This window comes from Narcine bancroftii, chromosome 12, assembly GCF_036971445.1.
Source record: "Narcine bancroftii isolate sNarBan1 chromosome 12, sNarBan1.hap1, whole genome shotgun sequence".
In the NCBI taxonomy this organism is placed as follows: domain Eukaryota; kingdom Metazoa; phylum Chordata; class Chondrichthyes; order Torpediniformes; family Narcinidae; genus Narcine; species Narcine bancroftii.
Window position 1 is genome coordinate 98,105,238 of NC_091480.1, and position 23,593 is coordinate 98,128,830.

General features: G+C 44.9%; 1 protein-coding gene across 1 annotated transcript in view; it reads left to right on the plus strand.

Annotated features, from left to right (window-relative positions):
• The window catches only part of mrc2 (mannose receptor, C-type 2), a 134,971-nt gene that overhangs the window by 92,190 nt on the left and 19,188 nt on the right, over positions 1-23,593 (plus strand). Inside the window, exons 15-23 of the mRNA XM_069905084.1 lie at positions 4,880-4,912; positions 6,449-6,615; positions 11,477-11,544; positions 12,185-12,285; positions 14,176-14,321; positions 17,577-17,691; positions 19,193-19,356; positions 19,927-20,035; positions 22,778-23,016. Coding sequence (XP_069761185.1) covers positions 4,880-4,912; positions 6,449-6,615; positions 11,477-11,544; positions 12,185-12,285; positions 14,176-14,321; positions 17,577-17,691; positions 19,193-19,356; positions 19,927-20,035; positions 22,778-23,016 — 1,142 coding nt within the window. The remainder of the gene's footprint in view (positions 1-4,879; positions 4,913-6,448; positions 6,616-11,476; positions 11,545-12,184; positions 12,286-14,175; positions 14,322-17,576; positions 17,692-19,192; positions 19,357-19,926; positions 20,036-22,777; positions 23,017-23,593) is intronic.

Genomic DNA, 23,593 nt, shown 5'->3' on the forward strand with positions numbered 1-23,593 from the left:
ACTGAAAGGCCTGGATAGAGTGGACGTGGAGAGGATGTTTCCTAAGGTGGGAGAGTCTGGAACCAGAGGGCAGTCTCAGAATACTGAAACGCCCTTTAGAACAGAGATGAGAAGGAATTTCTTTACCTGGGTCGGGGGTGAATCTGTGGAATTCGTTACCACGGATAGCCGTGGAAGCCAAGTCATTGGGGGATATTTAACCAGAGGTAGATATGATCAGGAAGGAAATCAAGGTGAGAAGGTAGGAGAATGGGGTTGAAGAGGAAGGTAAATCGGCCATGATGGAATGGTTGGGCAGATGGGTCCAATGGCCTGATTCCGCTCCTATGTCTTATGGTCACGTGGTGGATTGGTCTGGAAGTTGAGAGAACAAGGATCCACAGTAAGAAAACCAACTGAATGCATAAGGGTCTCACTGGTTTAATGGAGATCCGCAAACTCACTAATTGTGCCACCTACATCCAAGACATCGATATGTGTTCCAGCAACAGTGGACCCAGCACCAATCCCTGTAGTCCCCCACTGATCACAAGCCTCCACTCTCAGCTCTCACCACTGTTATTGATATCAGTGCTGTCGTTGTATTGGGAATTTGCTCAACAGATCATGTGTAGAATTAGTGTCCGTTTGGGTGGAGCTGAGAAATGGCAGGGGTCAGAAGGCACTGGAGGGAATTGTCTATCACCCTCTGAAGGATAGTTGTCTGTAGAGCACGTTATAAAGCAGGAAATTCGAAGTTCACGTAGTCAGAGTAATGTATAATTTCTGCGTGGACGCAACAAATTAGCACAAGCTCCAACAGTACAAAAGATGGAATATGTATGTGACAGGTTTCTGGATCATAATTTGAGGAACTAATCCGAGAAATCTAGCACTGTACAATAGGAAAAGGTCGATTCATGATCTTGTTGCAAGCAATGGTTCTCAACCTTTTTTGATCTAAGGCCCAGCTAGTTTCCAGCCTAACAGGCCATGGCCCTCTAGTGGCAATTGCTGAGCAACATTTTCAAGTCAAAGACAGCTCTGAAATAAACACACCTTTATCTAATTTAAAGTATTTTATTTAATATGTTTAAAGACCCACATGGAAGCATGCTGTGGCCCACTGGTTGAGAACCACTGTGGGGGTTGTAAAAGAGTGAACATAATATTATGGAATTTTACAGTAGATTTGAAAATGACGCAGTTCGATTTGAAAGTAGGTTTTCTATCTGAACAGAAACCATGAGGGAATGAAGGAGAGGTTGGCTGGGATAAACTGGGAAAGAATGTTAAAGGGTGTAGATATGGAGAGGCTAGCATTTAAACAAATGACGCATGATTTGCATTAAATATGCATTTCTTTAGGGCCCAAAAGTAACCAGGAAAAGTGGTTTATCCACGGATTACAAGAGAAATTAAAGATCATGTTAAATCCAAGGAGAAAGTTCCTGAAATAATTTTAAAAAGCTGCAATACTGAAAATCTGAGACAAAAACATAAAATTCTAGAAACAGGAGATGTTCAGTTTTGGGGTCTGGGATCCTTTCTTAAAACTGGGAAAAGTTTCCAGCAGGAGAGAAGATGGGGGAGGAGTGGATTGAAGAAATGGAGTACCTCTGATAGGGTGAGACCACATGAATGAATGACTCCCCTGAACAACCTGGTGTAAATGGTGGTTATCAGACTGCCCAGCAGGCTAGAATATATGGATACAAAAGTAGGCCCGAGGTGCTGCGAGACCTGCTGAGTTTCTCCAGCAATTTTGTGTATTTGCTAATCCCCATCTTTTTTTGTTTGACAGGAATATATAATGCCGTTGCTCCACTCAGAATGATAATGGTGCTATTTTCATTCTCTGACCAGATAATCCCTTAATTGCTGTGCAGGTGATAAAGTGGTTAAAAAGGCATTTGGTGCATTGGCCTTCGTTAGTCAGGGGATTGAGTTCAAGAGTCGTGAGGTAATGCTGCAGCTCTCTAAAACTCCGGCAAGACCACACTTGGTGTATTGTGTTCAGTTCTGGTCACCTCATTGCAGGAAGGATGTGCAAGTTTAGAAGAGGGTGCAGGGAAGATTTACCAGCATGTTGCGTGGAGTGGAGAACATATATTGCTCTTTTCTCTTTGGAAAAATTAAGGATGAGATGTGACTTAACAGAGGCAGATGAGGTCATGAAGGGCATAGCCAGCACCTTTTCCCTCCACAACAATAGCAATTGCCAAAGGACTTCTCCATTTGGACATTTAAGAAAAATTTGGATAGGCACATGGATGGTCCAGGTGCAGGTAATGGGACTAGAGCTAAGCAGAATAATAGTTTGGCACAGGCTAGATCAGGAGTGGCCAACTTATTCATTTTTAATTTGGACATACAGCACAGTAACAGACCATTTCGGCCCCATGAGCCCGTTCCGCCCAATTAACCCACACCCAAGGTACATAGCATTGGTGGTTCAGTGGTAGAATTCTCGCCTGCCACCCCCAGTACAGACTCCTGGGCCGAAATGGTCTGCTACTGTGCTGTATGACTAAATTAAAAATTAAAATGTAGATGGACCAAAGGGCCTGTTTATTGGCTATAGTGTTCTGTGGTTCTTTCTGTTTAAGGTGAGTGGAAAAAAGTTTAGAGGAGACATCAGAAATGTTTTTTTTAACTCAGAGAATGGTGGGTGCCTGGAATATGTTGCCGGGGGTGGAGCCTGGTACAATAGGGACTCTTAGATAGGCACGTGGATGTAAGAAAAATAGAGGGTTATGGATGTGAGGTAGGGAAGGATTATGGAGGTGGTTTACATCAGTAGGCACAACATCATGGGCTGAAGAACCTGGATAGATATCAAGTAAAAGGACGGGGTATTGGCTGGTAACGTTAATGGGGACTCCACACGTTAACTTAATAGTCTGAAACTCAGACAGCTTGTGTTGTAACAAAGGATAAATATGCATTGCTTAGGATGTAGGCAGATGATACATCATTGTGGTGTTCCAGATGTGAGACGACAGTGTGTAGACACTGAGCGATGTAGGTATGTGATGTCTCAGTGGGGTTACTGACAGGTGATGTATTACTGTGGATAAAAATGGATGATATATTGGCTCAGCATTCAGATGCGTTAATGAAGGAGAAGATGGATGATGTCTTCACGAGGATGGAGACAGAGGACATGTTAATCAAGGCTAAAGATGTGAGAAATATTAATTATTGATGTATTACAGTGTAATTAGGCTTGGAATTATTTGTGGGACATTGATAAATGTTACATCAGTGAGGGATACAGACAATGATAGGTAAAGTTAGCTGATATATTAGAGATAGATGTGGGTGATATTTTGGTGGAATACTGCTCTGTGATGTATTGGCATAAACTACAAGTGAGAGATACGTTAGTTAGCAACACAGCCCTGATAAAATAGTTTTGTGATATATTAGTGAGAGGATAAGTGGGTCAAACGTTAGCGAGGTCTGTACATTAATGAAGGATTCTTTGGCCTTTGCTACAGATGGATGATTAATGTTGGTACAGAGGGTTGACGTATTCTTGCCAGGAGCGTTGCAAATTAAAGACAGTTCCATGGCATGAAGCAGTCAAAAATGAGGTAACTGCAAGCTTCTTAGCTCCACATCTGTTGTTGACAAGATGCTGAAATGTATAATCAAGAAAGAAATAGGGGCAGCATGGTTTGCATAGCAGTTAGCGCAACACTGTTACAGCACCAGCGATTGGGACTGGGGTTCGAATCCCATGCCTTCTGTAAGGAGTTTGTATGTTCCCCCTGTGTTTGTGTAGGTTTTCCTCCAGGGGCTCCGGTTTCCCCCCACCATTTGAAACCTTCAATTGGGTGGCATAAGCTCGTGGACCGAAAGGGCCTGTTACTGCACTATATATCTAAATTTATATTTCGGAATTGGCTAACCTGTAGAGAAATACAAAATCTGCAGGTGCTGAAATCTTGAGCAGACAAAGAATTTCTTCATGGCCAGGCAGCGTCTATGGATAGAAATAGTTGTTCAGTGTTTTGCGTCTGAACCCTTTATCTCGCCCATTTCAAGAAGCTTTAATGTAAACAAACTGTCAATGTGGTTATAATGAAAGGTAAATTGTGTTTGACAACTTTGCTGGAGCATTTTGAGGGTGTATCAAATGTGTAGATGTAGGGGGCAGGGAGTCTATGTGATACTCCTCCGAACAGTCTGTAAACCAATCTGAGTTTCCTGCAGGTTCTCCTGTTTCCTCTCGCTTTCCAAAGACTCGGTTAATTGATCACCTGGGTGTAATTGGGTGGCATGGGTTCATGAGTCAAAAGGACTTGTTACTGTGCTATATCTATGAATTAAAAAAAAAAATTTATATATTGACTTCCCCTGTGCAATGTTACAATGGGACAGAATAAGAATGTACCACATCCAATGCGTAGCCTTCATGGCTATGGACTGGGTGCAGGTCTGTGGGACTAGTGTAAGGTAAAACATCATGAGATGGGAATGTGCAGGGCTGTAACAAGATGTGAATGCATCCTTGTACTTACAAGATAAGAGAGACATTGATGGATTGAGAGGCAGGAAGCTAGCAGGGAAAGGATAGCAACAGTTTTAGTCATTGGACAAGTAATGATATGATGATGTTCTAAGCACATATCCAAGGGTATAAAAAATCACCATTTTGCTGATAACGGCAGAATGCATTCTCCGACTAACATGGTTAGTCGCAAGTGTTACAATCCGGTAATAAAGAACAAAGAACCCTGATTTCGACTCAGCCTGGTGTTTGTCTCACTCATTCATGAACAAAGCAGACCTAACACTAGGGAGAATAATAGTTTGGCACAGACTAGAAGGGCTGAGGGTATTGTATACTGTAATGTTCTATGGTTTTAAGCTACTCTTCCTTCTCCCACAGGAGCAGTTGTGAAAGAACCAGAAGACACAGAAGGTACGGTGTACTTTTACATGCCGAAAGGAATTGTACTGTAAGCCAGGGCTATGAAGTCTTTATCAGAACCAAGTCTTGTCACTCCTGTGTTTTACTCTTCATGGTGGTCAGAATATACCAGAGTAATTCTTCTCAGTTGAGCAACTGCAACTTCCTCAAGGATATCACATCCCCACTCAACATGGTTGAAGACCCCACATCCCTGAAAGCAATGATGGCTCTGGAAAGGATCTGTTCCAAGCATCTCGTCAGAAGGATGATGCCTTTGGTGCCAGCTTCCCCTGTTAATTCCAGAAGAATGGAGATGGAAACTGGCGAGGAGAATAATTTTGTCTCCTCTTAAAATTCAGATTAGGATGGTTCAAGTTTGCAGTAGAATTCCTCCTTTTCTATTGCTTTAATGGTGATGGGCTGATGATCATTACCTGTTCGTTCTGTGATAGAATGAGGCAAAACTTTGTTTTAAACCACAGGAGGTATCAACTTGCGAGAGTGTTTCACCCAGGATGACTTGATCAGCTTCCCCGCGATGGATCCATCTTTGAGCACTTTAAGACTTCCAGCACCACCTCTTTCATAATGTGAATATGTTTCAAAACATCACTATTCTCTTTCCCGAATTCTCACACTTGCATGGCTTTCTCCACAGTAAACACAGATGAGAAGTATTCATTTAAGGTGTGAAACACACAACTTTTCAGACGCTGTGATTGTAGTCAAAACACAGCAACAGTGGAGGAACTCAGCTGGTCCAGCCTTTAATTCAGTTGCCTGAGATTTTTTTCACTCAAATCTTGAGGAAGGGGTCAGGCCCGAAACGACAGTTATACCTCCTCTGGACTCTGCAAGACCAGCTGAGTTCCTCCAGCATTTCTGTGTGTCGGCTTCATTTAAGACTCGGTCATCTCTTTGGGCTCCACACGTAGAAAACTACCTTGATTCTTAATTGGACCTTCTCATTAGTTACCCTTCAGTTTGTTATAAATTTGTAGTATACCCAAAGATTCTCCTTTAACTAATTTTCCAAACCTAAATTCCCGTTGAAAGGCCAGGCCCCAAACATTGACTGCCACTTGCTCCCTGTGGATGCAGTGTGACCTGCTGAGTTTCCCCAGCACGTTTGCTTCCCGCACGTTTTCTTTGCAGTTATCCAGCCTGCTCACTGGACAAACAGAAATGGATGCCAACTTCAAAGCGGGAGCTATCTTGTGTTCCAGATGTAGTGTTGCCCCATGGCATCTGACCAGTCCCACCCCGGTTTCCATTTTGCTCTGCACCCTGCAGATGGGTTGTTAAATCGATACCTTCATCTGTTCCTGGACAGAAGGTCCATCAGCTGACCCACAATGTGTTCCCCTTCCCTTTTTGAGTTTTGTCTGTCCCTCCAACATCACTTGCCAGAATTTAAATGTCATTCTCTTTTCAAGCTAATGGAATAGATTTTCAGATGACACGACAGTTCCCTGTCGCTCACAACCAAAGAAACATTTCTTCCCCATTGTTTGTTTAGCATTGACTGTTGTTGTTTCTTCCCAGAGAATTCAAGCAACAAATGGGTGCGCTTCAAGGATGCTGAGTATAAGCTCTTTGAACATCGCACCACCTGGCCCCAGGCCCGTCGGATCTGCACCTGGTTCAAAGCAGAACTGGCTTCCATCCACAATCAGCAGGAGCTGGCTTTCCTCGGACAGAGTCTGCAGGAGGTAGGGACCCAGAGACACTGCTGCAACATTTGGGTTGGGATGTGACAGCAGAGAGTTCCCTGGATAATCTGCATTGATGTCAGGGGAGATGGGATGGGAAAGCTGGCAAGAATCGTTCCCGATGGTAGCAGAGTGAAGAGGGCATGGCCTGGGTGGTGGTTGTCCTTTAGGATAGATGCTGCTTGCTTAAGACACCCCCTCTTGTAAATGTCCTTGATGGAGTGAAGTCTGGTGCCCTGATGTCACAGGCTGAGTTCTAAAAAAATTTTTCTAGTCCTGAGCATTGGCACCTCCGAACCAGACAGTGTTGCAACCAGTCAGAATGCTCTCCACAGTCCACCTAGAGATGTTTTTGAGAGACTACTTCAGTAACATTTTAAATGTAATGTCAAAAGCAGAAGTGGACTTTTATGTTCAATAAGACCATGCTGATGTAGTCTTTGACCTCAGCTCCTCCCCTCAGTCCCTCTTGACTGTGGATGTGCTGTGGGACTCGGCATCCACAGCTTTATGATGTAGAGCATTTGCAAAGTGCACAACCCACAAAGGGAAGTTATTGCTTCTCAACTCCATGAAGACGTTGGCCTTCGATCCTGAGGTTGTGCCCTGTAGGTTTTGACACTGGGAGACAGCTTCCACCAGGTACCCTGTTAACTTGCATCTCCTCCCCAAAATCCTGCAAGCTTCCATGAGGTCACCTCTCACTTCATCAAGGGGTATGGGCCCTTTCTGCTCAGTCTTTCCTCAAAGGCCATTCCCTCATCTAGGAGATCAACTTGGTGAACATGGGTAGGAGATCACCAGGTGTGCATGGCCTCCAATGGTGGCAACACTCCCTATTCTTGTATTTGTTTCTGCTTGCAGTTTCATTTACTTTTCTGCATTGATGCCAATGAGGTCACCGAGAGCGCTTTGAACATTGACATTTAATGGTCTTACATGCTCTTTTCTTTTTGAAGAGTGAACAGCATCACATTTCTCCTTTTTATATTCCATTTGTGACCTCTGCCCATTCCCTTGTTTGTATGACATTCACAAACTCTGCTTTCCTCACAACTTACTTTCCCACCAGCACGTGGTATCGTAAACCGTCATTAATATAGATTGTAAATAGGCTACACCCAACACTGATCCTGTGGTGACTCTCTCCTTACAACATATTTATCTCTACTCTAGTTTTCTGTTGAATAATTAATCCTCTGTATATGTGACCATCAAACCTATTAGCCTTTCTATAGATGTATTTTATGTGGCACCTCAGAGTGCCTTTGGAAATCTAAGTAGTCTATACCCACTTGCTTTCCTTCAGCTTATTGTATCCTCAAAAATTCTTTATTAATTTATTAAGAATAGTTTACTTTAAAGAAAACCATGCAAATTCTGTTATGTGATGCTACTCCATGAGGGCTCCATTCTGATCCACTTAGTTATGGACCTCAGCATTTCCCAACAACTAATGGTGGTGCTAGCAGATCCGTTGTACCACTCCTCCCTCTCTTGGATAAAGGAGGTTGTGTTCCAACCTCTTCTAAATCTTCCCATATTTAGGAAAGTTGGAAGATCATGCCCAATGTATCCAATATCCCTGTATCTTCCTTTCCCACCTTGTGGATGTGCAGGTTATCGTGTCTGCTTTTGGACCCATTAGTTTGTCTCTTCCTTTTCTGTGAGTGATGTGGCTTGAAATTCCTTATTTGCTTTTCCCCTTGACTACATTGCACATTTTGTATGTTTCTGCTACCTTCCGCTGTGCAGAATATTTGTTTAATACCTTTGTCATTTTCATATCCTGATCATTATTTCTTTGTCACGGCTTCTGTGGGCCAAACATTTACTTTAGTTATTCAATCTGATTTTATATTTCTTGCCAATTTACCTTTCTACTCAATCATTATTAAATAAGACTTTGGATTTTAAAATGCTTTCAAATAAATCTCCACCAACTTGCCATTCCTTGAATATTTATGGTATTTCTTTCAATCAAATACAACCCTTAACTTTAATTTGTGATGAATGGATCACTTCTTCACCCAGGGTTTTATTTTCCAATGAAATGTAAACTTATTGAGAATTAGGAAATAAATGTTTCAATGTCTACCTCTGCTTGCCAACCTTCAGACATTTTAGTCTAATATCCCAATCCACCTTTATTACAAGGAATTTTCTTTAATTGACTAGTTTTGTCATTCTCAAACTAGATGTGAAATTCTATCATTTGTGATCACTCTTACCCAGAGGACCCTTTAGTTGAATCATTATTCCTCTCTCATTACACATGACCAGATCTAAAATAGCTCTCCCTTGCTTAAGTCTGCAAAATTACATTTCAGCAAATTGGCTCAAGTTTGAAAACAGTGGTAGGATTAAACCAATCAAAATGAAAGGGAATTCACGCTTGACAAAGCAACTTTAACTATTTTTGAAGGTGTCATTTACAAAGCAGATAAGGGAGAAGCAGTGGATTTGATGCACTTGAACTTTCAGAAGCCTTTGATAAAGTCCCACGTTAAATTAAGTTGCATGTTATTTGGTTTGATGGACTGAAACTTGGTCGACTCAGGACTCAGAAGTGAATGTAATTGTTGCTGAGTTGGTCGGGCAGTGGTAAGTTGGTTAAAACAGGAATAACAGAGCAATGACTTAGATGAGGGAACAAAGTTTCAAATTTCATCAATCTCCGAAGGAAAATCTAAAACGGCCACTGTGGTGGTACACTACCGGCCTACTGCAGGGGGCAACCTCTGTACCTGCAGGAGTGTAAGGGGACAGGACAACACTTGGCCGGCTGTCAATCAGTCGGCCTGAATGGATCAAGCCCCACCCGGTCGGGTGTCAATCACCCTCCGGGATATAAGCCTGTGCCGGACTCCCGAGGCCTCACGCAGAGTTGCTGCAGCCACAGCCAGCCTGGCTCTGTGGAAGTCTTTGTGGATTAAAGCCTGTTGTACAGTCTTTACCTTGTGTGTGTCTTATTCTGTCTAACAGCGCACCACAGCCACATGCAGTTGAAATGGTGTTGGATAAGAAGTTTTGATGCATAAGGAGACTTGAGGGTGTTCTTGTACACCAGTCAATGCAAACAAGCAGCAAACACTTTTAAGAAGATGATTGTTACCTTGGCCATCATTGCAAAAGGATTTGAGTCCAGGAACAGAGTGGCGAGGGGAGACTGCACTAAAGGCTTTGGATGCCTTGTCTAAGGAAGGATCTACAGAACAGGGAAGTGGTGCAATATCAGGAGAGATGGTGTCAACTAGATTTGTATTCACCAGCAAATGAAAATCAAACAGTGACAGATGCTGGAAATCTGAAATTTTAAAAAAAGTGTGGAAAACAATCAGCATGTCTGGCAGTATCTGTGTAAAGAGAAACCATTAATGCTTCTAGTCCTGGATGCTTTTTCAGAACCTGTCTTCTCTTCTGTAGAGTTCAGAAGAATGAGGGGGGAATCCAGTTGCACAGTTCTGGCAGGGTACCACAGGTGGGAGGTGAGGAGGATGTTTACCTTGGCTGGGTTGTCTTGAAGAGGTGACCGGTTGTCCAGGAGAAGTGACCAGTTGTGTAGGAGAGGTGACCAGTTGAGTAGGAGAGGTAACTGCTTGTCTAGGAGAAGTGACCGGTTGTCCAGGAGAAGTGGCCATTTGTCTGAGAGGTGACCAGTTGAGAAGGAAAGGTTGCAGGAGATGATATTTAGGAGTGAGATGAGGTGTCTTGACTCAGACAAAGGTAATTTATTACTGTAGAGAAATTCAAAGCCAAGACACTCGATATTCTTCAGAATGAGGTTTCTGGACATCAGGCGTCATGGGGCCTGGGGGAGGGAACGGGAATGTGGTATTGAAATAGGTGATCAGTATGATTTTATGTTGAATACCTTCTCCTGCTTTGTCTATGTTTCCTTGGAGCAGGTTGGTGATTGGGTGACTTCCCATATTTCTCATTTCTTTCTTGCAGAGAAGGAGGTCTTGCAGTATGTTAAGTTCATACCAACTCTCATCAATCCTGTTCTCTCACTCGCCCATCTTTTTCACACCCGGGATACCTTGCAGTAGCCTATGTATCTACCAAACCGGGGATGTGGGAGGAAACCAGAGCACTTGGGTGAGATCCACAATGTCACGGAGTATGCGCAAATCCGTGAGGGTAAGGATTGAACCCAAGTGAAGTGCCAGTTAATGAAGTAGACAAAGGCAGTGTAGTCAGGCAATAATCATGGCTTTTATTAGCAGAAACTAATGGTACAATAATGAAAGACAATAGGTGCATACACAGTTATACCCATGGGGAGTGTCTTAAGTGGTAGAGATAATACACGTCCAATGTCAGTAAAGCAGGGCTAGGCATAGCAGGAGAGTGACAGCTCAGCATAGATTCACCACACCAAGTCAGTGGAGAAACAAGACAGCATGTTCACCAGCTGCACAGGTTCAGTTCCCAACAGCCCAGATGGTCTCCAGGGCTGAGATGCAATGATTTAAAGCCAAAATAGCACTCAAGAATCTGGGCAATGCACCTCACTGATTGATACCCATTCCACCACATTCTGTTTGCAGCCCTCCATTCTGTCTATTGGACATGGCACCAAATCCCACCTTTCCAACCTTAATGGATGAAGGTTGCACTTACTTGGGAATACCTTTACCTTCTGTCTAACTGAGTCACGTGTAGTCATGACTCAGACTTTTCCCACCATTTGCCTCCCTGTCACCGAGACAAGCAGGAGGAGTTCCTGACCTCACCCCACTCTGATAGTACCTTTTTGAGAAGTCCCACCCACAACCGCTCAAGGACGGTGAGCATCGAGCAAGAATTAAACACATGGTGCTTCATGCAATAACAAATACACCTTGTGCTTTCCCAGCTGTCTCGGGGTCAGGACCAGTTCTGGTGGATTGGCCTTCACACCTACGAGAACGATGGACGATTCAGGTTGGTGATCTCCTGCATCAAGTGGTCTTTCCAATATTCCTTCTCTGTGTTGCAATCACTTGATGATGATCCTCTTACCGATTCTTTAAACCCATTTTCCTTTTTTGTACATTTAACGCCTCACTTTCCCACTCCTGTCTGTTTTCTCCTGAACTTTTTCCTTGACATCTGGTTTCATGACCATGGATATTACAGCAGAGAAGTGACCCCTTTGGTACAAATGATGTATGCTAGCCACGAGTCTGCTTTATCCCGCTTGTCCGAGATACTCTCCCATTTCCTCTCCTTCAGGAGCTTCCTTTAAAATACATGAACACAATTTGCTTCTCCTGCTCCCTGTGGTGACAAGTTCTATGCAACCTCTACTCTGAGTAAAGCAGTATTGTCCATCTTCCACACATTTCTCCAGTTAAGTCATTAACATCCTTATGGCTCTGTCCATTCCCTGTTGGGGAATGGTTTCACAAATAGTAGCAAACCTTTGGGATACAAGAGCAGGAGGCATTGCAATCAGCCCCAAATTGCCCTTACAAAATACTATCCAAAGGCCGCATTCTAAGTCCAAAGGACCACTGACCTCCAGGGTAAGAAAAGAGAAGCTTGGTGTTCCTGATTGCGGTGTCCACAATCTATATTGCAGGTGGTCTGATGGCTCGCTCCTGAACTTTGTCTCCTGGGCCTCCGGGAGACCCCGGCCAGTATCCCGGGACAGAAAGTGTGTTTACATGTCACCCAGTAAAGGTAAGAAGAGATGAAAGTGATTGAGCCATACAGGACTGATATTTCCCAATCCCTGTTAACGACAAAGACACCTGACTGTGCAAGCTTCATCCTACCCTACAGAATTGTAGAGAATAAATGAGGACTTCTATAAGGTGGGAAACACAATGTAATACACAAAAGTGCTGGAGAAACCCTGCACGTCACGCAGCTTTCACAGGGAATAAAAGATAATTAATGCTTTGGGCCTGAGTCGTCAGGCCCACAAAGGACTTGGACCCAAAATGCTGGTTACCCTTTACTTCCTCTGGATGCTGTGTGACCTGCTGAGTTTCTCCAGCACATTTGTGTATTGCACGTGACCCCAGCCTCTGCAAACTTCCTTGTTTAACTCGACACAGTCACCAATCTGTGCAGAACAAGCTCCTAAAGGCCAAAATGTACGAATGACTCGCTAATGTTAATGTTAACTAGGACAAGAAAGCTCCTCTTCAAAATCGTGCTGTGAAATCTTGAGCAATGAATTCCCATGATGGGAAGGGTGTTGCATCCATTGGCGATGAGCCATCATTTAGGGTTTTTAGACTGCAGGTGTGTAACAGGCACAATCAACGAAATTTGCCATTACACAGGTCGTCTAAAATGGAAAGTGCAGGAATTATTGGTCAATTCCTGCACCGCGATTTACCCTGCAGGATCCTGACTACTTTTGGGGGGAAGCCTGCAGTATAAATCGCACTGCAAAACTCGACTCGTGAATTTGACATGCAGCTGATGACTCGGGCCATGATGCTCCACTTAAAAGCACTGGGTCTAACGCACACAGGAACTTAAGGCGTACAGTGTAAACGACCACAAGGTGAATAATTATGTTAATTTATGTTAAATATTTCCAACATCGTTGTCTAAAAAACACGAGGGTTTCAGTTTTTTTTTTAACTTGTAGCACAATAGAAGCTCATTTAAACCCATGCTATTCAATTACACCCAAATTAACTTACAACCCTCATATGTTTAAGAGGGTGGGAGGAAATTGGAGCATCTGGGGAAAACCTATGCAGACACAGGGAGAACATACACATTACAGGCAGAAGCAGAGTCGAACCTGGGCCGCTGGTGTTGTAATAACTTCGCCTTAATCACTATGCTATCTGTGTCACTGCCCTTTTAATGGCAAACTCGTGGATGGTGGAAATAAATGGACAGGGCACCACCGGTCGACAGTGGGTCTGTCTGCCCCATGTTAAACGAGCACCAATTCATAGCAATCAAAATATTATTTCCTTCCAGAATTGATTATTACATTCCTTTACATGATGAGATTATTAATGTGAAAAAACAACGCATCAATTGTGTTGTATTTCCTGTATAATTTTTTTCAATGTTTGTACATTGAAAGCGTTGGCTAAGTGGAGAATCAATAGAAATGATGACTTCTGTATAACACTTGCCCTTAAATGAATTACTCTAGTATTAACGATGATTTTTAACATGATTTTCTATTTTAAACCATTAGCACATGGATTTTCTCAGTGTTTGATCTATTTTCAGACTCCTCTGCATGTATTCTATCATTTGTTTTCTGATCTCCATTATTTTTATCTTCACTCTGTCTCACTCTCCAGGAGAGCAGGTCTAGTTTGACAGGTTCTCTTGTAAACGTAGTAAACATATTTGAGCCCAATAGTCTGCTTTTGCTCTTAGGAGAAATTATTCATTCCTGTCCCTTACCCTATCTCTCTCTCGCGCGCGTTCTCTCTCTCGCTCACACACATACATCTCGCATTTTCTCACACTCTTCCCCTTCCACACTTCTCTGTCACATTAATTCCTTCTTGTCTTTCTCATTACAACCCCCCCCCCCCCCCCCCGCTCTCTCACACCATATCTTCTCTCACATTCTCATTACAGGAGTATGGGCTGATCAGAGATGTCTGAATGACCTCCAGTACATTTGTAAACGGACCAACACTTCAGCGGTAAAGCCTCCTGTGCCCCCTCCACCATCTGTTCAGTACGGGGGCTGCCCAAAGGGATGGATTCCATTTGTAAATAAGGTATCGTCCAGGACTGCATCTTGTGTATGACTTGTAAAATGTCCTCATGAGGAAAGAAACCTTGTATGCAGTCTGTATTTGCCCTAGTTCTGTGCTATCTCATGTAAGTCAATGTGTGACAGGGTCCTGGGTATTAAACAGTTGCTGATTAGAGTCATGCCTAACGCCTACACCAAGCAAAATGGCTAACTTGCCTATCCATGTATCCGTCCAATTTTTTTTTTAAAAGATTGTGATAGTACCTGCCTCAACTCTCCCAGCATCCCATTAACTACACTCACCACTCTGCATTTTTTTAAAAGTTACCTCTTAAGTTCCTATTAATTTTTTTTCCGTCTCACCTATGTGTTTGGTTACTGATTCCCCGATTCTAGGCAAAAGTCTGTGTGTTCACTTGATTTCTTCATCTCTTGTTATTGAACACCTCTGTGAGATCACCCAAACCCTCCTGCGCTCCATAGAATAAAACCCCAGCCTGCTCAACCTCTCCCTGTAGCCCAGGCCTCTGGTTCCTGGCAACATCCTTGTAAGTCTTCTCTGCACCCTCTCCAGCACGGTGACCTAAATTGAACACAATACTCCAAATGGGCTTCACCAACGTCTTGAAATACTGAATGGCTGAGTGATAAGTGCTGAGGTTCAGTCCTGTTGGTGTTAAACAGAGGAAGCTGGACCTGACCTGTGGCCCAAATCCACTTGTGCGCATAAGAAAAGCAATAAAGCTGACCACTCTAAAGACCTGATATAAAAACAGAAAATGCAGGAAATTGTCAGCTGGTCAGGCAGCATCTGTGGGAAGAGATGTTTCAGATCTTGGAACTGAAATCTGTATGGTAGCTGTTGTTTTGCCACACACCAAGGAAGGTAATTCCCAACTCCAGGACATCACTGCAGGAGTTTCCCGGGTTAGTGTCCTTGGTCCAGTCCGCTGCTTCATCGATGACCTGCTTTCCATCGGAAATGGGGAAGATCCCTGCTTGGAAAATGAATCAGCCCAATCCCTGCATGCAGCAAGACCTTGACATGTAACACACACACCATAAGGGTACCATGCATTGAGTGTCTCCAATAACAAGGTCTAAAGCTCTTGACATTCAATGGCAGTAACGTCCCCCACCATCAATGTACTTTGGTCACCACTGAACATTAACTCAAGTGTACAAACCCATAAATACCTTCGCTGCAAGAGCAGGTCAGGGACCTGAGCGACTCTCTTGATACTATAAAACCTTTCCAGGATCTACCAGTCAGATGCTTGATGAAATACTGTCCTGGATGTTGTGTTGTTCCAGCGACTCTCATGAAGCTCGACACCATCCAGGGAAGAACATTCCCCAGGTTTGGCAATCCATCCTCTATCCTATGTATTGGATCCCTCCACCAATGACACCACTTGTGAAATGTGCAAGCATCATCTGCAGAGGCCACTTTGGCAACACCTACCCATTTGTGACATCTACCTCCAAGGTGGTGGGGTCAATGGCTACAGGCATCTGCACGTTACCCTTAAGACCCAGACTTCACCATTTGATCAGTCTCATCCCTAGAATAAAACAGTGCCCTTTAGAACAGCGATGAGAAGCTTCTTGAGCTAAAGAAGAGTGAATCTGTTGAATTGGTTGCCAATGGCGGCTGTGGAGGCCCAAGAGGAGGTTGATAGGCCCTTGGTTAGTAATTGCATCAAAGGTTATGGGGAGAAGGCAGAAGGATAGGATTGAGGGGAAAATATGGGGAGAATGGCCACATTCTGCTCCTACATCTAATGGAACTGTGCAGATAACATTGTGGGTGCATTCTCCAGAACGACTACAATGAGAATTTTTTAAAAAACTTTAGATATATAGCATGGTAACAGGCCCTTTTGGCCCATGAGCCTAGCCACTCAAATTTAACCTACGTCCCTGGGAGGTTTTGAAGAATGGAACCCACGTAGACATGGGGAGAAAGTACAAGCACCTTACATGGGATTTGAACCCAGGTCACTGGTGCTGGAATAGTGTTGCACTAACTGTATAGATCACCCATGACTTTATTGGACAGCAGAGCAGGTTTGATGTGTTTCATTCCCCTTTGGAGAGCAGTTAATGATAGGACAAACCTTGATTGTCACAGAACAATTTATTTTCCCATGCCCAAAAGGTTGATAAAAGGATTCAAATAATTTAAAAAAAAAAGCCTGGGTTCTGTTTTGCTGAAGATTGATGTGTAGTCCTTGGAGAGTAACAGGCCCAGAGGGATTTACCCTGCCCTCCCCCCCCCCTCCCCTGTCCCCCTTTGCCCGACCTGTCTGGCTTAGATGGTGTGTTTGTTTCAGCATCGTAGAATTCACAGGCTGTCCTGAAAGTTGGAAGGTCACTCCCGCAGGAAGGGATTTCAACATGGATAGGATCTGGAGAAGCAGAGATGTGAAGGACTTGAGTGATATATAAAAGCAGAGCTCATTTTGATTTCCCGGAAGTGCCTGGGTTTCCATTGCATGTCATCTGTCCATTATGGGCCACAGACCCTGCATATCAGCCATGGCTGAGTCTCAGGATTTGGGGCCACTCGTCCCTGTACTGAGAATGTCCTCCCTCTACGTCACTGTACAGCGGAGTCACCCGTGGGCCTCAGGTTTGGTCCCTGGTTGTTTATCAACTGTGCCTGATGGCTGGGTTAGGGAGGAGGCTGCAGATCGGCTTCAACCTGCCAGAATTGAGGTCAGACTGTTGAAGTTTGCCCTGTAATGGTGTAGTCTGCAAAGGGGGCCTCTAAAGGGCGTCATGTATATGGAGAATGAATGAATGGGAGAAGGAAGGATGGGGAGAAAAGAGTAAAGATAAGACAAAATAAATAGTTTTCTGTACGCCTGTCCCTCGTCTCACCCTTTCCTTTGCTATATTTTCCTCGTGATCTCTGTGTCCGCCTGCTCTAACCACTCAATTCTCTCTTTCCAGCTCCTTCATTCTTCTCTCTCGCTCTCTGCACTCTCTAACCTGCCTGGAAAGGGGAAGGGAAGGTAAGGAGGTTGAAGGAATGGAATTAATGCTGTGGTATGGGCCCACTACCTTCCATCAATGAACCAGTTGCCAAATCATAGCACCATATGTTTATGTGCGACTGACCGGCCGACCTGTGATAGACTGTTAATTAGTCCATCCCACACACTATATCCTAGAATGATGCAGAGAAATATGTCTTTCATTCCTCTCTCTTGCCCCCCCCCCCTAAATTGCACACCCTCCTATTACCTTCTCTCCTCAATTGTCTCCTCAGTGCTTCCAGATAAATGGATACAATAAAGTGGATCGTGTCAACTGGATTGAAGCAAAGGTTGCTTGTGAGAGAGCAGGAGGGTTACTAGCGACTATCTCCAATTACCACGAGCAAGGTATTGACTGCAGGATCCACTCCCAGTTCATCACCCAGCTCCCACAACATCACCTTTCTTTGTCTTGAGTTTCGTTTGACCTGTTGGAGAGGGTCAGTTCAAGTGGACTGGATCCTGATTTTGGTAAATTATCCCATTCTGCTCTGACAGTCCATCCTGTTCTAAGCAGAGTCGATGAGGAGTATCACAGTGGGCAGTTACTTGGGATTGGAAACCATTTGTATACATTAACATACAGACATGCAAACACCATTTTAATTTCTAAAATTTAGAAATACAGCACAGTAAATAGGCCCTCTTCTGGTCCACAGCCAATGCTACCTAAATTCACCAATTAACCGACATACCTCAAATGGTTTTGGAGGGTGGGAGGAAACCAGAGCACCCAGTGAAAACCCACTCAGATCCTGGGGAGAACGTACAAACTCCTTACAGACAGCGCTGGATTTGAACCCCAGATGCTGGCGCTGTAATAGCGTGACAATAACCTGACCAATGTTACACGTAAATGAAAACGTACACAGATACTTGCACACATACGAAAGTACATATAGGCAGAAATGAATGAGTGCCCATACTGTGGGCTCACACTCAATGTCTGTGGGTCTGAATATATGTGCAGACATGCACATGCATGTGAATAGGTGAGTTTATGCCCAAATAGACCTGAATGAATGAGCACATATACAAATGCACACCACATTATGTCATTTCTTTACAAACATCCACACGATCAGACTGGAAGGCAACAGACATTGGTGCACAAGGATAAATATGCACGCAAGCACATTTAGGGCGTATGGAGGCCCTAGCTGATGAAAACATCCAGATACACAGGCATAGCCTTGTGTTCCATTCAGCAGAACCAGCCAACTTGCCTCCCTCACACTTGGGTCATCTCTGTGACAAAGCATGATTGTTTAGAACAGGATGGGGTCATAATTGGAGGGAAATCTGCTGTGGAACTGTTCCCTAACCAATGAGTGCAGTGTGAAAAGGAGCTGGGACGGGATACAGGCATCACAAAAATGATCACATGTGAATCAAACTTCTCAAAATTTGCTTTGAGGGTTTTCCTCATTCATGTTCTGAACATGGCCCAATTGTGGCTGATCCCTGATTGCCTTTGAGAAGTGGTTGGATGAGCTGCATTGTTGAACTTGCTTAATATGAGGGAGCCATGATTCCATCACGTCCTATGTGATTGGGGGTAATTTTGATTTTGAAAAACTTTACACTTGTGAGAGATGCCCAAGGGGTGGGCATTGACTTTGGCCAATTTGGCATGACCCACAGTTGTGGTTATTCATCCCATTCTGTCCAGTGGGTCAGGCAGCATCCAATGAGCAGAAACATTGACTGACCATTTCTCCCACGGATGCTGCCTGACCCGTTGAGTTCCTCGAGCACCTCATTATTTGCAACTCGTGTTTCTCTGGGATTCAATACCTTGTCTTGCAGTCATGCTTTTCCTGATCTGGAGTGTCCTTCTTCACGACAGCCTTTATAACAGCCGTGCTCCCGAACATCACCTTTGACCTCTGGATTGGGTTGCATGACACAAGCAAGGACTTCCAGTGGCTGCAAAAGAAACCTTTGAAGTATGTCAACTGGGCTCCGGGCGAGCCTTCGGGTCAGCATTCCTCCTCTGCAGCCAATGAGCTGGTAGGTTGCTCCTCCTGGCCAGGTGCCATTCAGGTGATTGATGTTGGATGGGTGATGGGTTCTACCAATGCTTGTGTGGCCTCCCTTCACCCAGCTGTTGAATGACCCCTCCCTAAATGTGCAATTGGAGTCACAACTCCAGAGTCCTTGGTTCGATTCTAAACATCACTGGTTGTTTCTGAGGAGTTTAAGAAGCATCTTAAACAGCATGGTCAACACAACGCTATAACAGCACTGGTCTGTGTGTAAAGAATTTGCACATTCTACCCTGCTCCCCTCCCGAGTCTGCATGGGTTTCCTTCGGGTGCTCTGATTTCCTTCCACTCTTCAAAAACATGTGGGAATTGGTGTATTGGGGGGAACATGTGCTTGTGGGCCAGAAGGGCCTGTTACCAAGCTATACATCTAAATTCAACCTCTACATGATATATCAATGACCACCAGTGCCCTGAAACCTGGCTGAGGTTGGTTGTAGCCAGTCACCGTGATATTCAGTCGTGTGGAGCCCAATTCATGTTGGATATCCATTGTAGCTTAACTGAGGACTAATCCTCTGTATTGTCTGTGCAGGTAAATTGTGTGGTGATCTGGCACGCCTTGCACCCCCAGTTCACTGGACGGTGGGATGACAGGAGCTGCACAATCGATAGGAATGGCTATGTTTGTCAGAGAAGCAAAGGTCTGTTTATGCAGCTCTTCACATTCTCAATTCCTGCTCTGACACATCTGATCCTAGCATCTGAAATAACCAAGCCTTGTTTATGGCTGTGGCTACTTCCTTTTGTGCCATGTGATTGAATGGAGAGTAAATTGATGATGGCTCATTAGATGACATCATGGAACATTGCAGCACAGAAACAGGCCCTTCTGCCTATTTAGTTTGTGCCAAACTAGTACTCTCGCTGGTCCCATTGACCTGTATCTGGAACCATACCCTTCCCATCCATGTACCTGTCCAAATTTTTCTTAAATATCAATGTGGAGCTCTCATTCACCTCTTCAGATGGCAGCTCATTCCACCTTCTCACCACTCTCTAGTGTTAAGAAACTCCCTCTAATGTTCCCTTTCAAGTTTTCACCCTTAACACACGTCCTTTAGTTCTTGTCTCACTTTGTTGGTAAAAGCCTTCATCCTTTCACCTGTTTGGATATTGAATATCCAAGTTAAGCATTGGCGCACTAACTATAGCAGTGATCAAGAACCCCACCCACAGGCCACAGGGCCTGACCCCCACCCCCACTTTGTCACATGAACTCCAATCAGCCCAGACCTCATGCTCCAGCCTGCTCTGTTCTTGGTGACCCTATCTCCAGAGCGAATACCTTTCAAGATTCAAGATTCCTTTATCATCATGTAATAGCACAGAGCATGTAATATTACACAAAATTGCATTCAGCATGCCGTAAGGTAGACAAAGACTTGCCTTTAGTGTCACCTGGTGCCCCAGAGAGAAAGACAAGCAAAGGAGAGTCCCTTCAGGGTCACAAGTGAGTGTGGATTCGCCTCCAGCGTCCTGCAACCGCACAGACTCCTATTCGGTTCATTGGTGACCTGAGGTCCAGATCCAAACCTCCGGCATGATCAAGAAGCCTTCAGCACCTTCGGGAGCTCTTCTTGCCCTCGGCACCCTCTCGGTTCTAAAAAACTGCATTTCCTGGAAAAATGAACTCGCGCAATGCTGGGAGATAATGTTAGGTCATCCCTTCTGTCACCCGGGAGCCGACACACCTCGAGTGTGTCTCATTTTGCAACAATCCCTGCCCCCTCTGCAGCATTTATCACAGAGATCCTGCGCAATGCTCCTGGCTTCACAGAAAAACAAACTGAATTTGAGTCTGATCCCAAAATACTGGTGAATTTCCTGAAAATATTTGGCATGAAACAATTTATTCAATAACCTAACTCACTGGAGTGATTTAAGTTGTGGCTTGGTTTCAAATTGAAGATTTTCACACACCACATATTGATCTTTACATTCATTCTTCACATGGAGCTCACTAGCATTTATTATCGTGGCAGAGCATTTCATATGGCAGTAAAGAATCTCTCTCCCCATCTGTCTCTCTCTCCATCTGTCTGTCTCTCCATCTCTCTCTCTCTCTTTCTCCATCTGTCTCGCTCTCTCTCTCCATCTGTCTCTCTGTTTTTCTCTCTCTCTCTATCTCTCTCCATCCGTCTGTCTCCCTCCATCCATCTGTCTCCCTCCATCCGTTTGTCTCCCTCCCTCCATCTGTCTCCCTCCCTCCGTCTGTCTCCCTCCATCCGTCTGTCTCCCTCCATCCATCTGTCTCCCTCCATCCATCTGTCTCCCTCCATCCGTCTGTCTCCCTCCGACGGTCTCTCTCTCGGTCTCTCTCCATCTCTCGGTCTGTCTCATCTCTCGGTCTCTCTCCATCTCTCGGTCTCTCTCCATCTGTCTGTCTGTCTCTCCATCTCTCTGTCTCTCTCTGTCTGTTTCTGTCTCTCCATCTCCATCTGTCTCTCTCCGTCTGTCTGTCTGTCTCTCCGCCTGTCTGCTGTCTCTCTCCGCCTGTCTGTCTGTCTCTCCGCCTGTCTGTCTGTCTCTCCGCCTGTCTGTCTGTCTCTCCGCCTGTCTGTCTCTCCGCCTGTCTGTCTCTCCGCCTGTCTGTCTCTCCGCCTGTCTCTCTCTCTGCCTGTCTGTCTGTCTCTCTCCATCTGTCTCTCTTTTGCACACATTCCCTTTCTCCCCTTTCCCATCTGCCTGCCTCTGTCCATCATGCTTCACCTCTCCCTGGTCTGCCAATCCCACATGGACTCCTGTCCTAACCTACCCAAACGGTCCCCTTTACACCCACTTCTCTACCCCACATTGCCAGTCTTGTTCTGACCCATTCTTTCCCTCCCACTGTTGCTGCTCGACTCTGCTGAGTTCCTCCAGCAGGTTGCATTTAGCTTAGGAATCAGCCATGTTAGCGTGGGCCTGGAGTCACGTTCTGATGAAGGGTCTCAAACCTGACAGGTTGACTCTGTGTCTTTTTCCATAGACACTGACTGACCTACGGTGTGTTTCCTGCATTTCCTGATTTTATTTCATCTTTATTTCAGACAAGCAGAAAGCAGAAAATTGCTTTCTAACAGCACCCTGATTGGATGCTTATAAAAGGTTGATGGTTCCAGGGTTACTCTTATTTTACCTTCACTCCTTGAAGCTGAATCTGAATTCATGAGCTGATGCGACAGGAGTCAGGCTCATATTTTCTGAATGACTGATCTAGCTGGAGAACCACTCCACACTGTATGTCATCTCGTTTCAATCACAAGCAAAGTGTTGTGCTGGATTGACACCAGCCAGTATTGATGACACAGATGGGGTCTTTCAGTCACCAACTTGAAGCCTTCATTTTGTGGTACATGTGTCTCTCCTTGCCTTCTCATTAACCCCAGTCACTTCCATTGCAGACCTGTCTCTACCGTCCGTACCTGCCAGGTTCCCCCCTCCTTTGACGTCCAAGTTGACCTACATGAACAGCACCTACCGAGTTATCCAGAAGTCCCTCACGTGGCAAGAGGCTGCCTGGCTGTGCGAAACTCGAAACGAAACCCTGGCCACGGTGGTGGACCCCTACCACCAGGCCTACCTGACACAGGTGGTCAACAGTGTCCAGCTGCCCCTCTGGATTGGACTCGCCAATGAAGAGGTAACTCCAGCCGCCAAGCACTTGGACTATTGCGAGGAGTTTTGGGCCCCTTGTCGAAGGAAGGATGTGCTGGTCAGGCTCCAGAGGAGGTTTACGAGAATGATTCCGGGAATGAGAGGGTTAATGTATGAGGAACATTTGACGGCTCTGGGACTATATTCACAGTCTGGAGTTTATAAGGATGAGGGGTGGGGAAATCTCATTGAGCATTCTGAAGATTGAAAGGACTGGATAGAGTGGGTGTGGAGAAGAGGTTTCCAGTAGTTGGAGAGTTTAGGTCCAGTGGTATTAAGTGTGGTTATGCTGTACACCCCATCTCTTAACCTCCCTGCCTGTTGTGCACCCTAACTCGTGTTGAACACCCTTATCTGTGTTGTACACCTCTCTGCTCTCCACCCCTTCTACCCGCTCTCACATCCAGTGCTGCTATCCTGTCTCCCCACCACCACCAGCTCTGCCCTCTAACCCATCTCCTGCACTGTCCTCCTCCACCCATCCCCACCCGCAGGGCTGTGATCCTCCCCCTCACCTCCAGTGCTGCTCCCTTCCCTCTCTCCTCCATACCCACAGTGGTGCC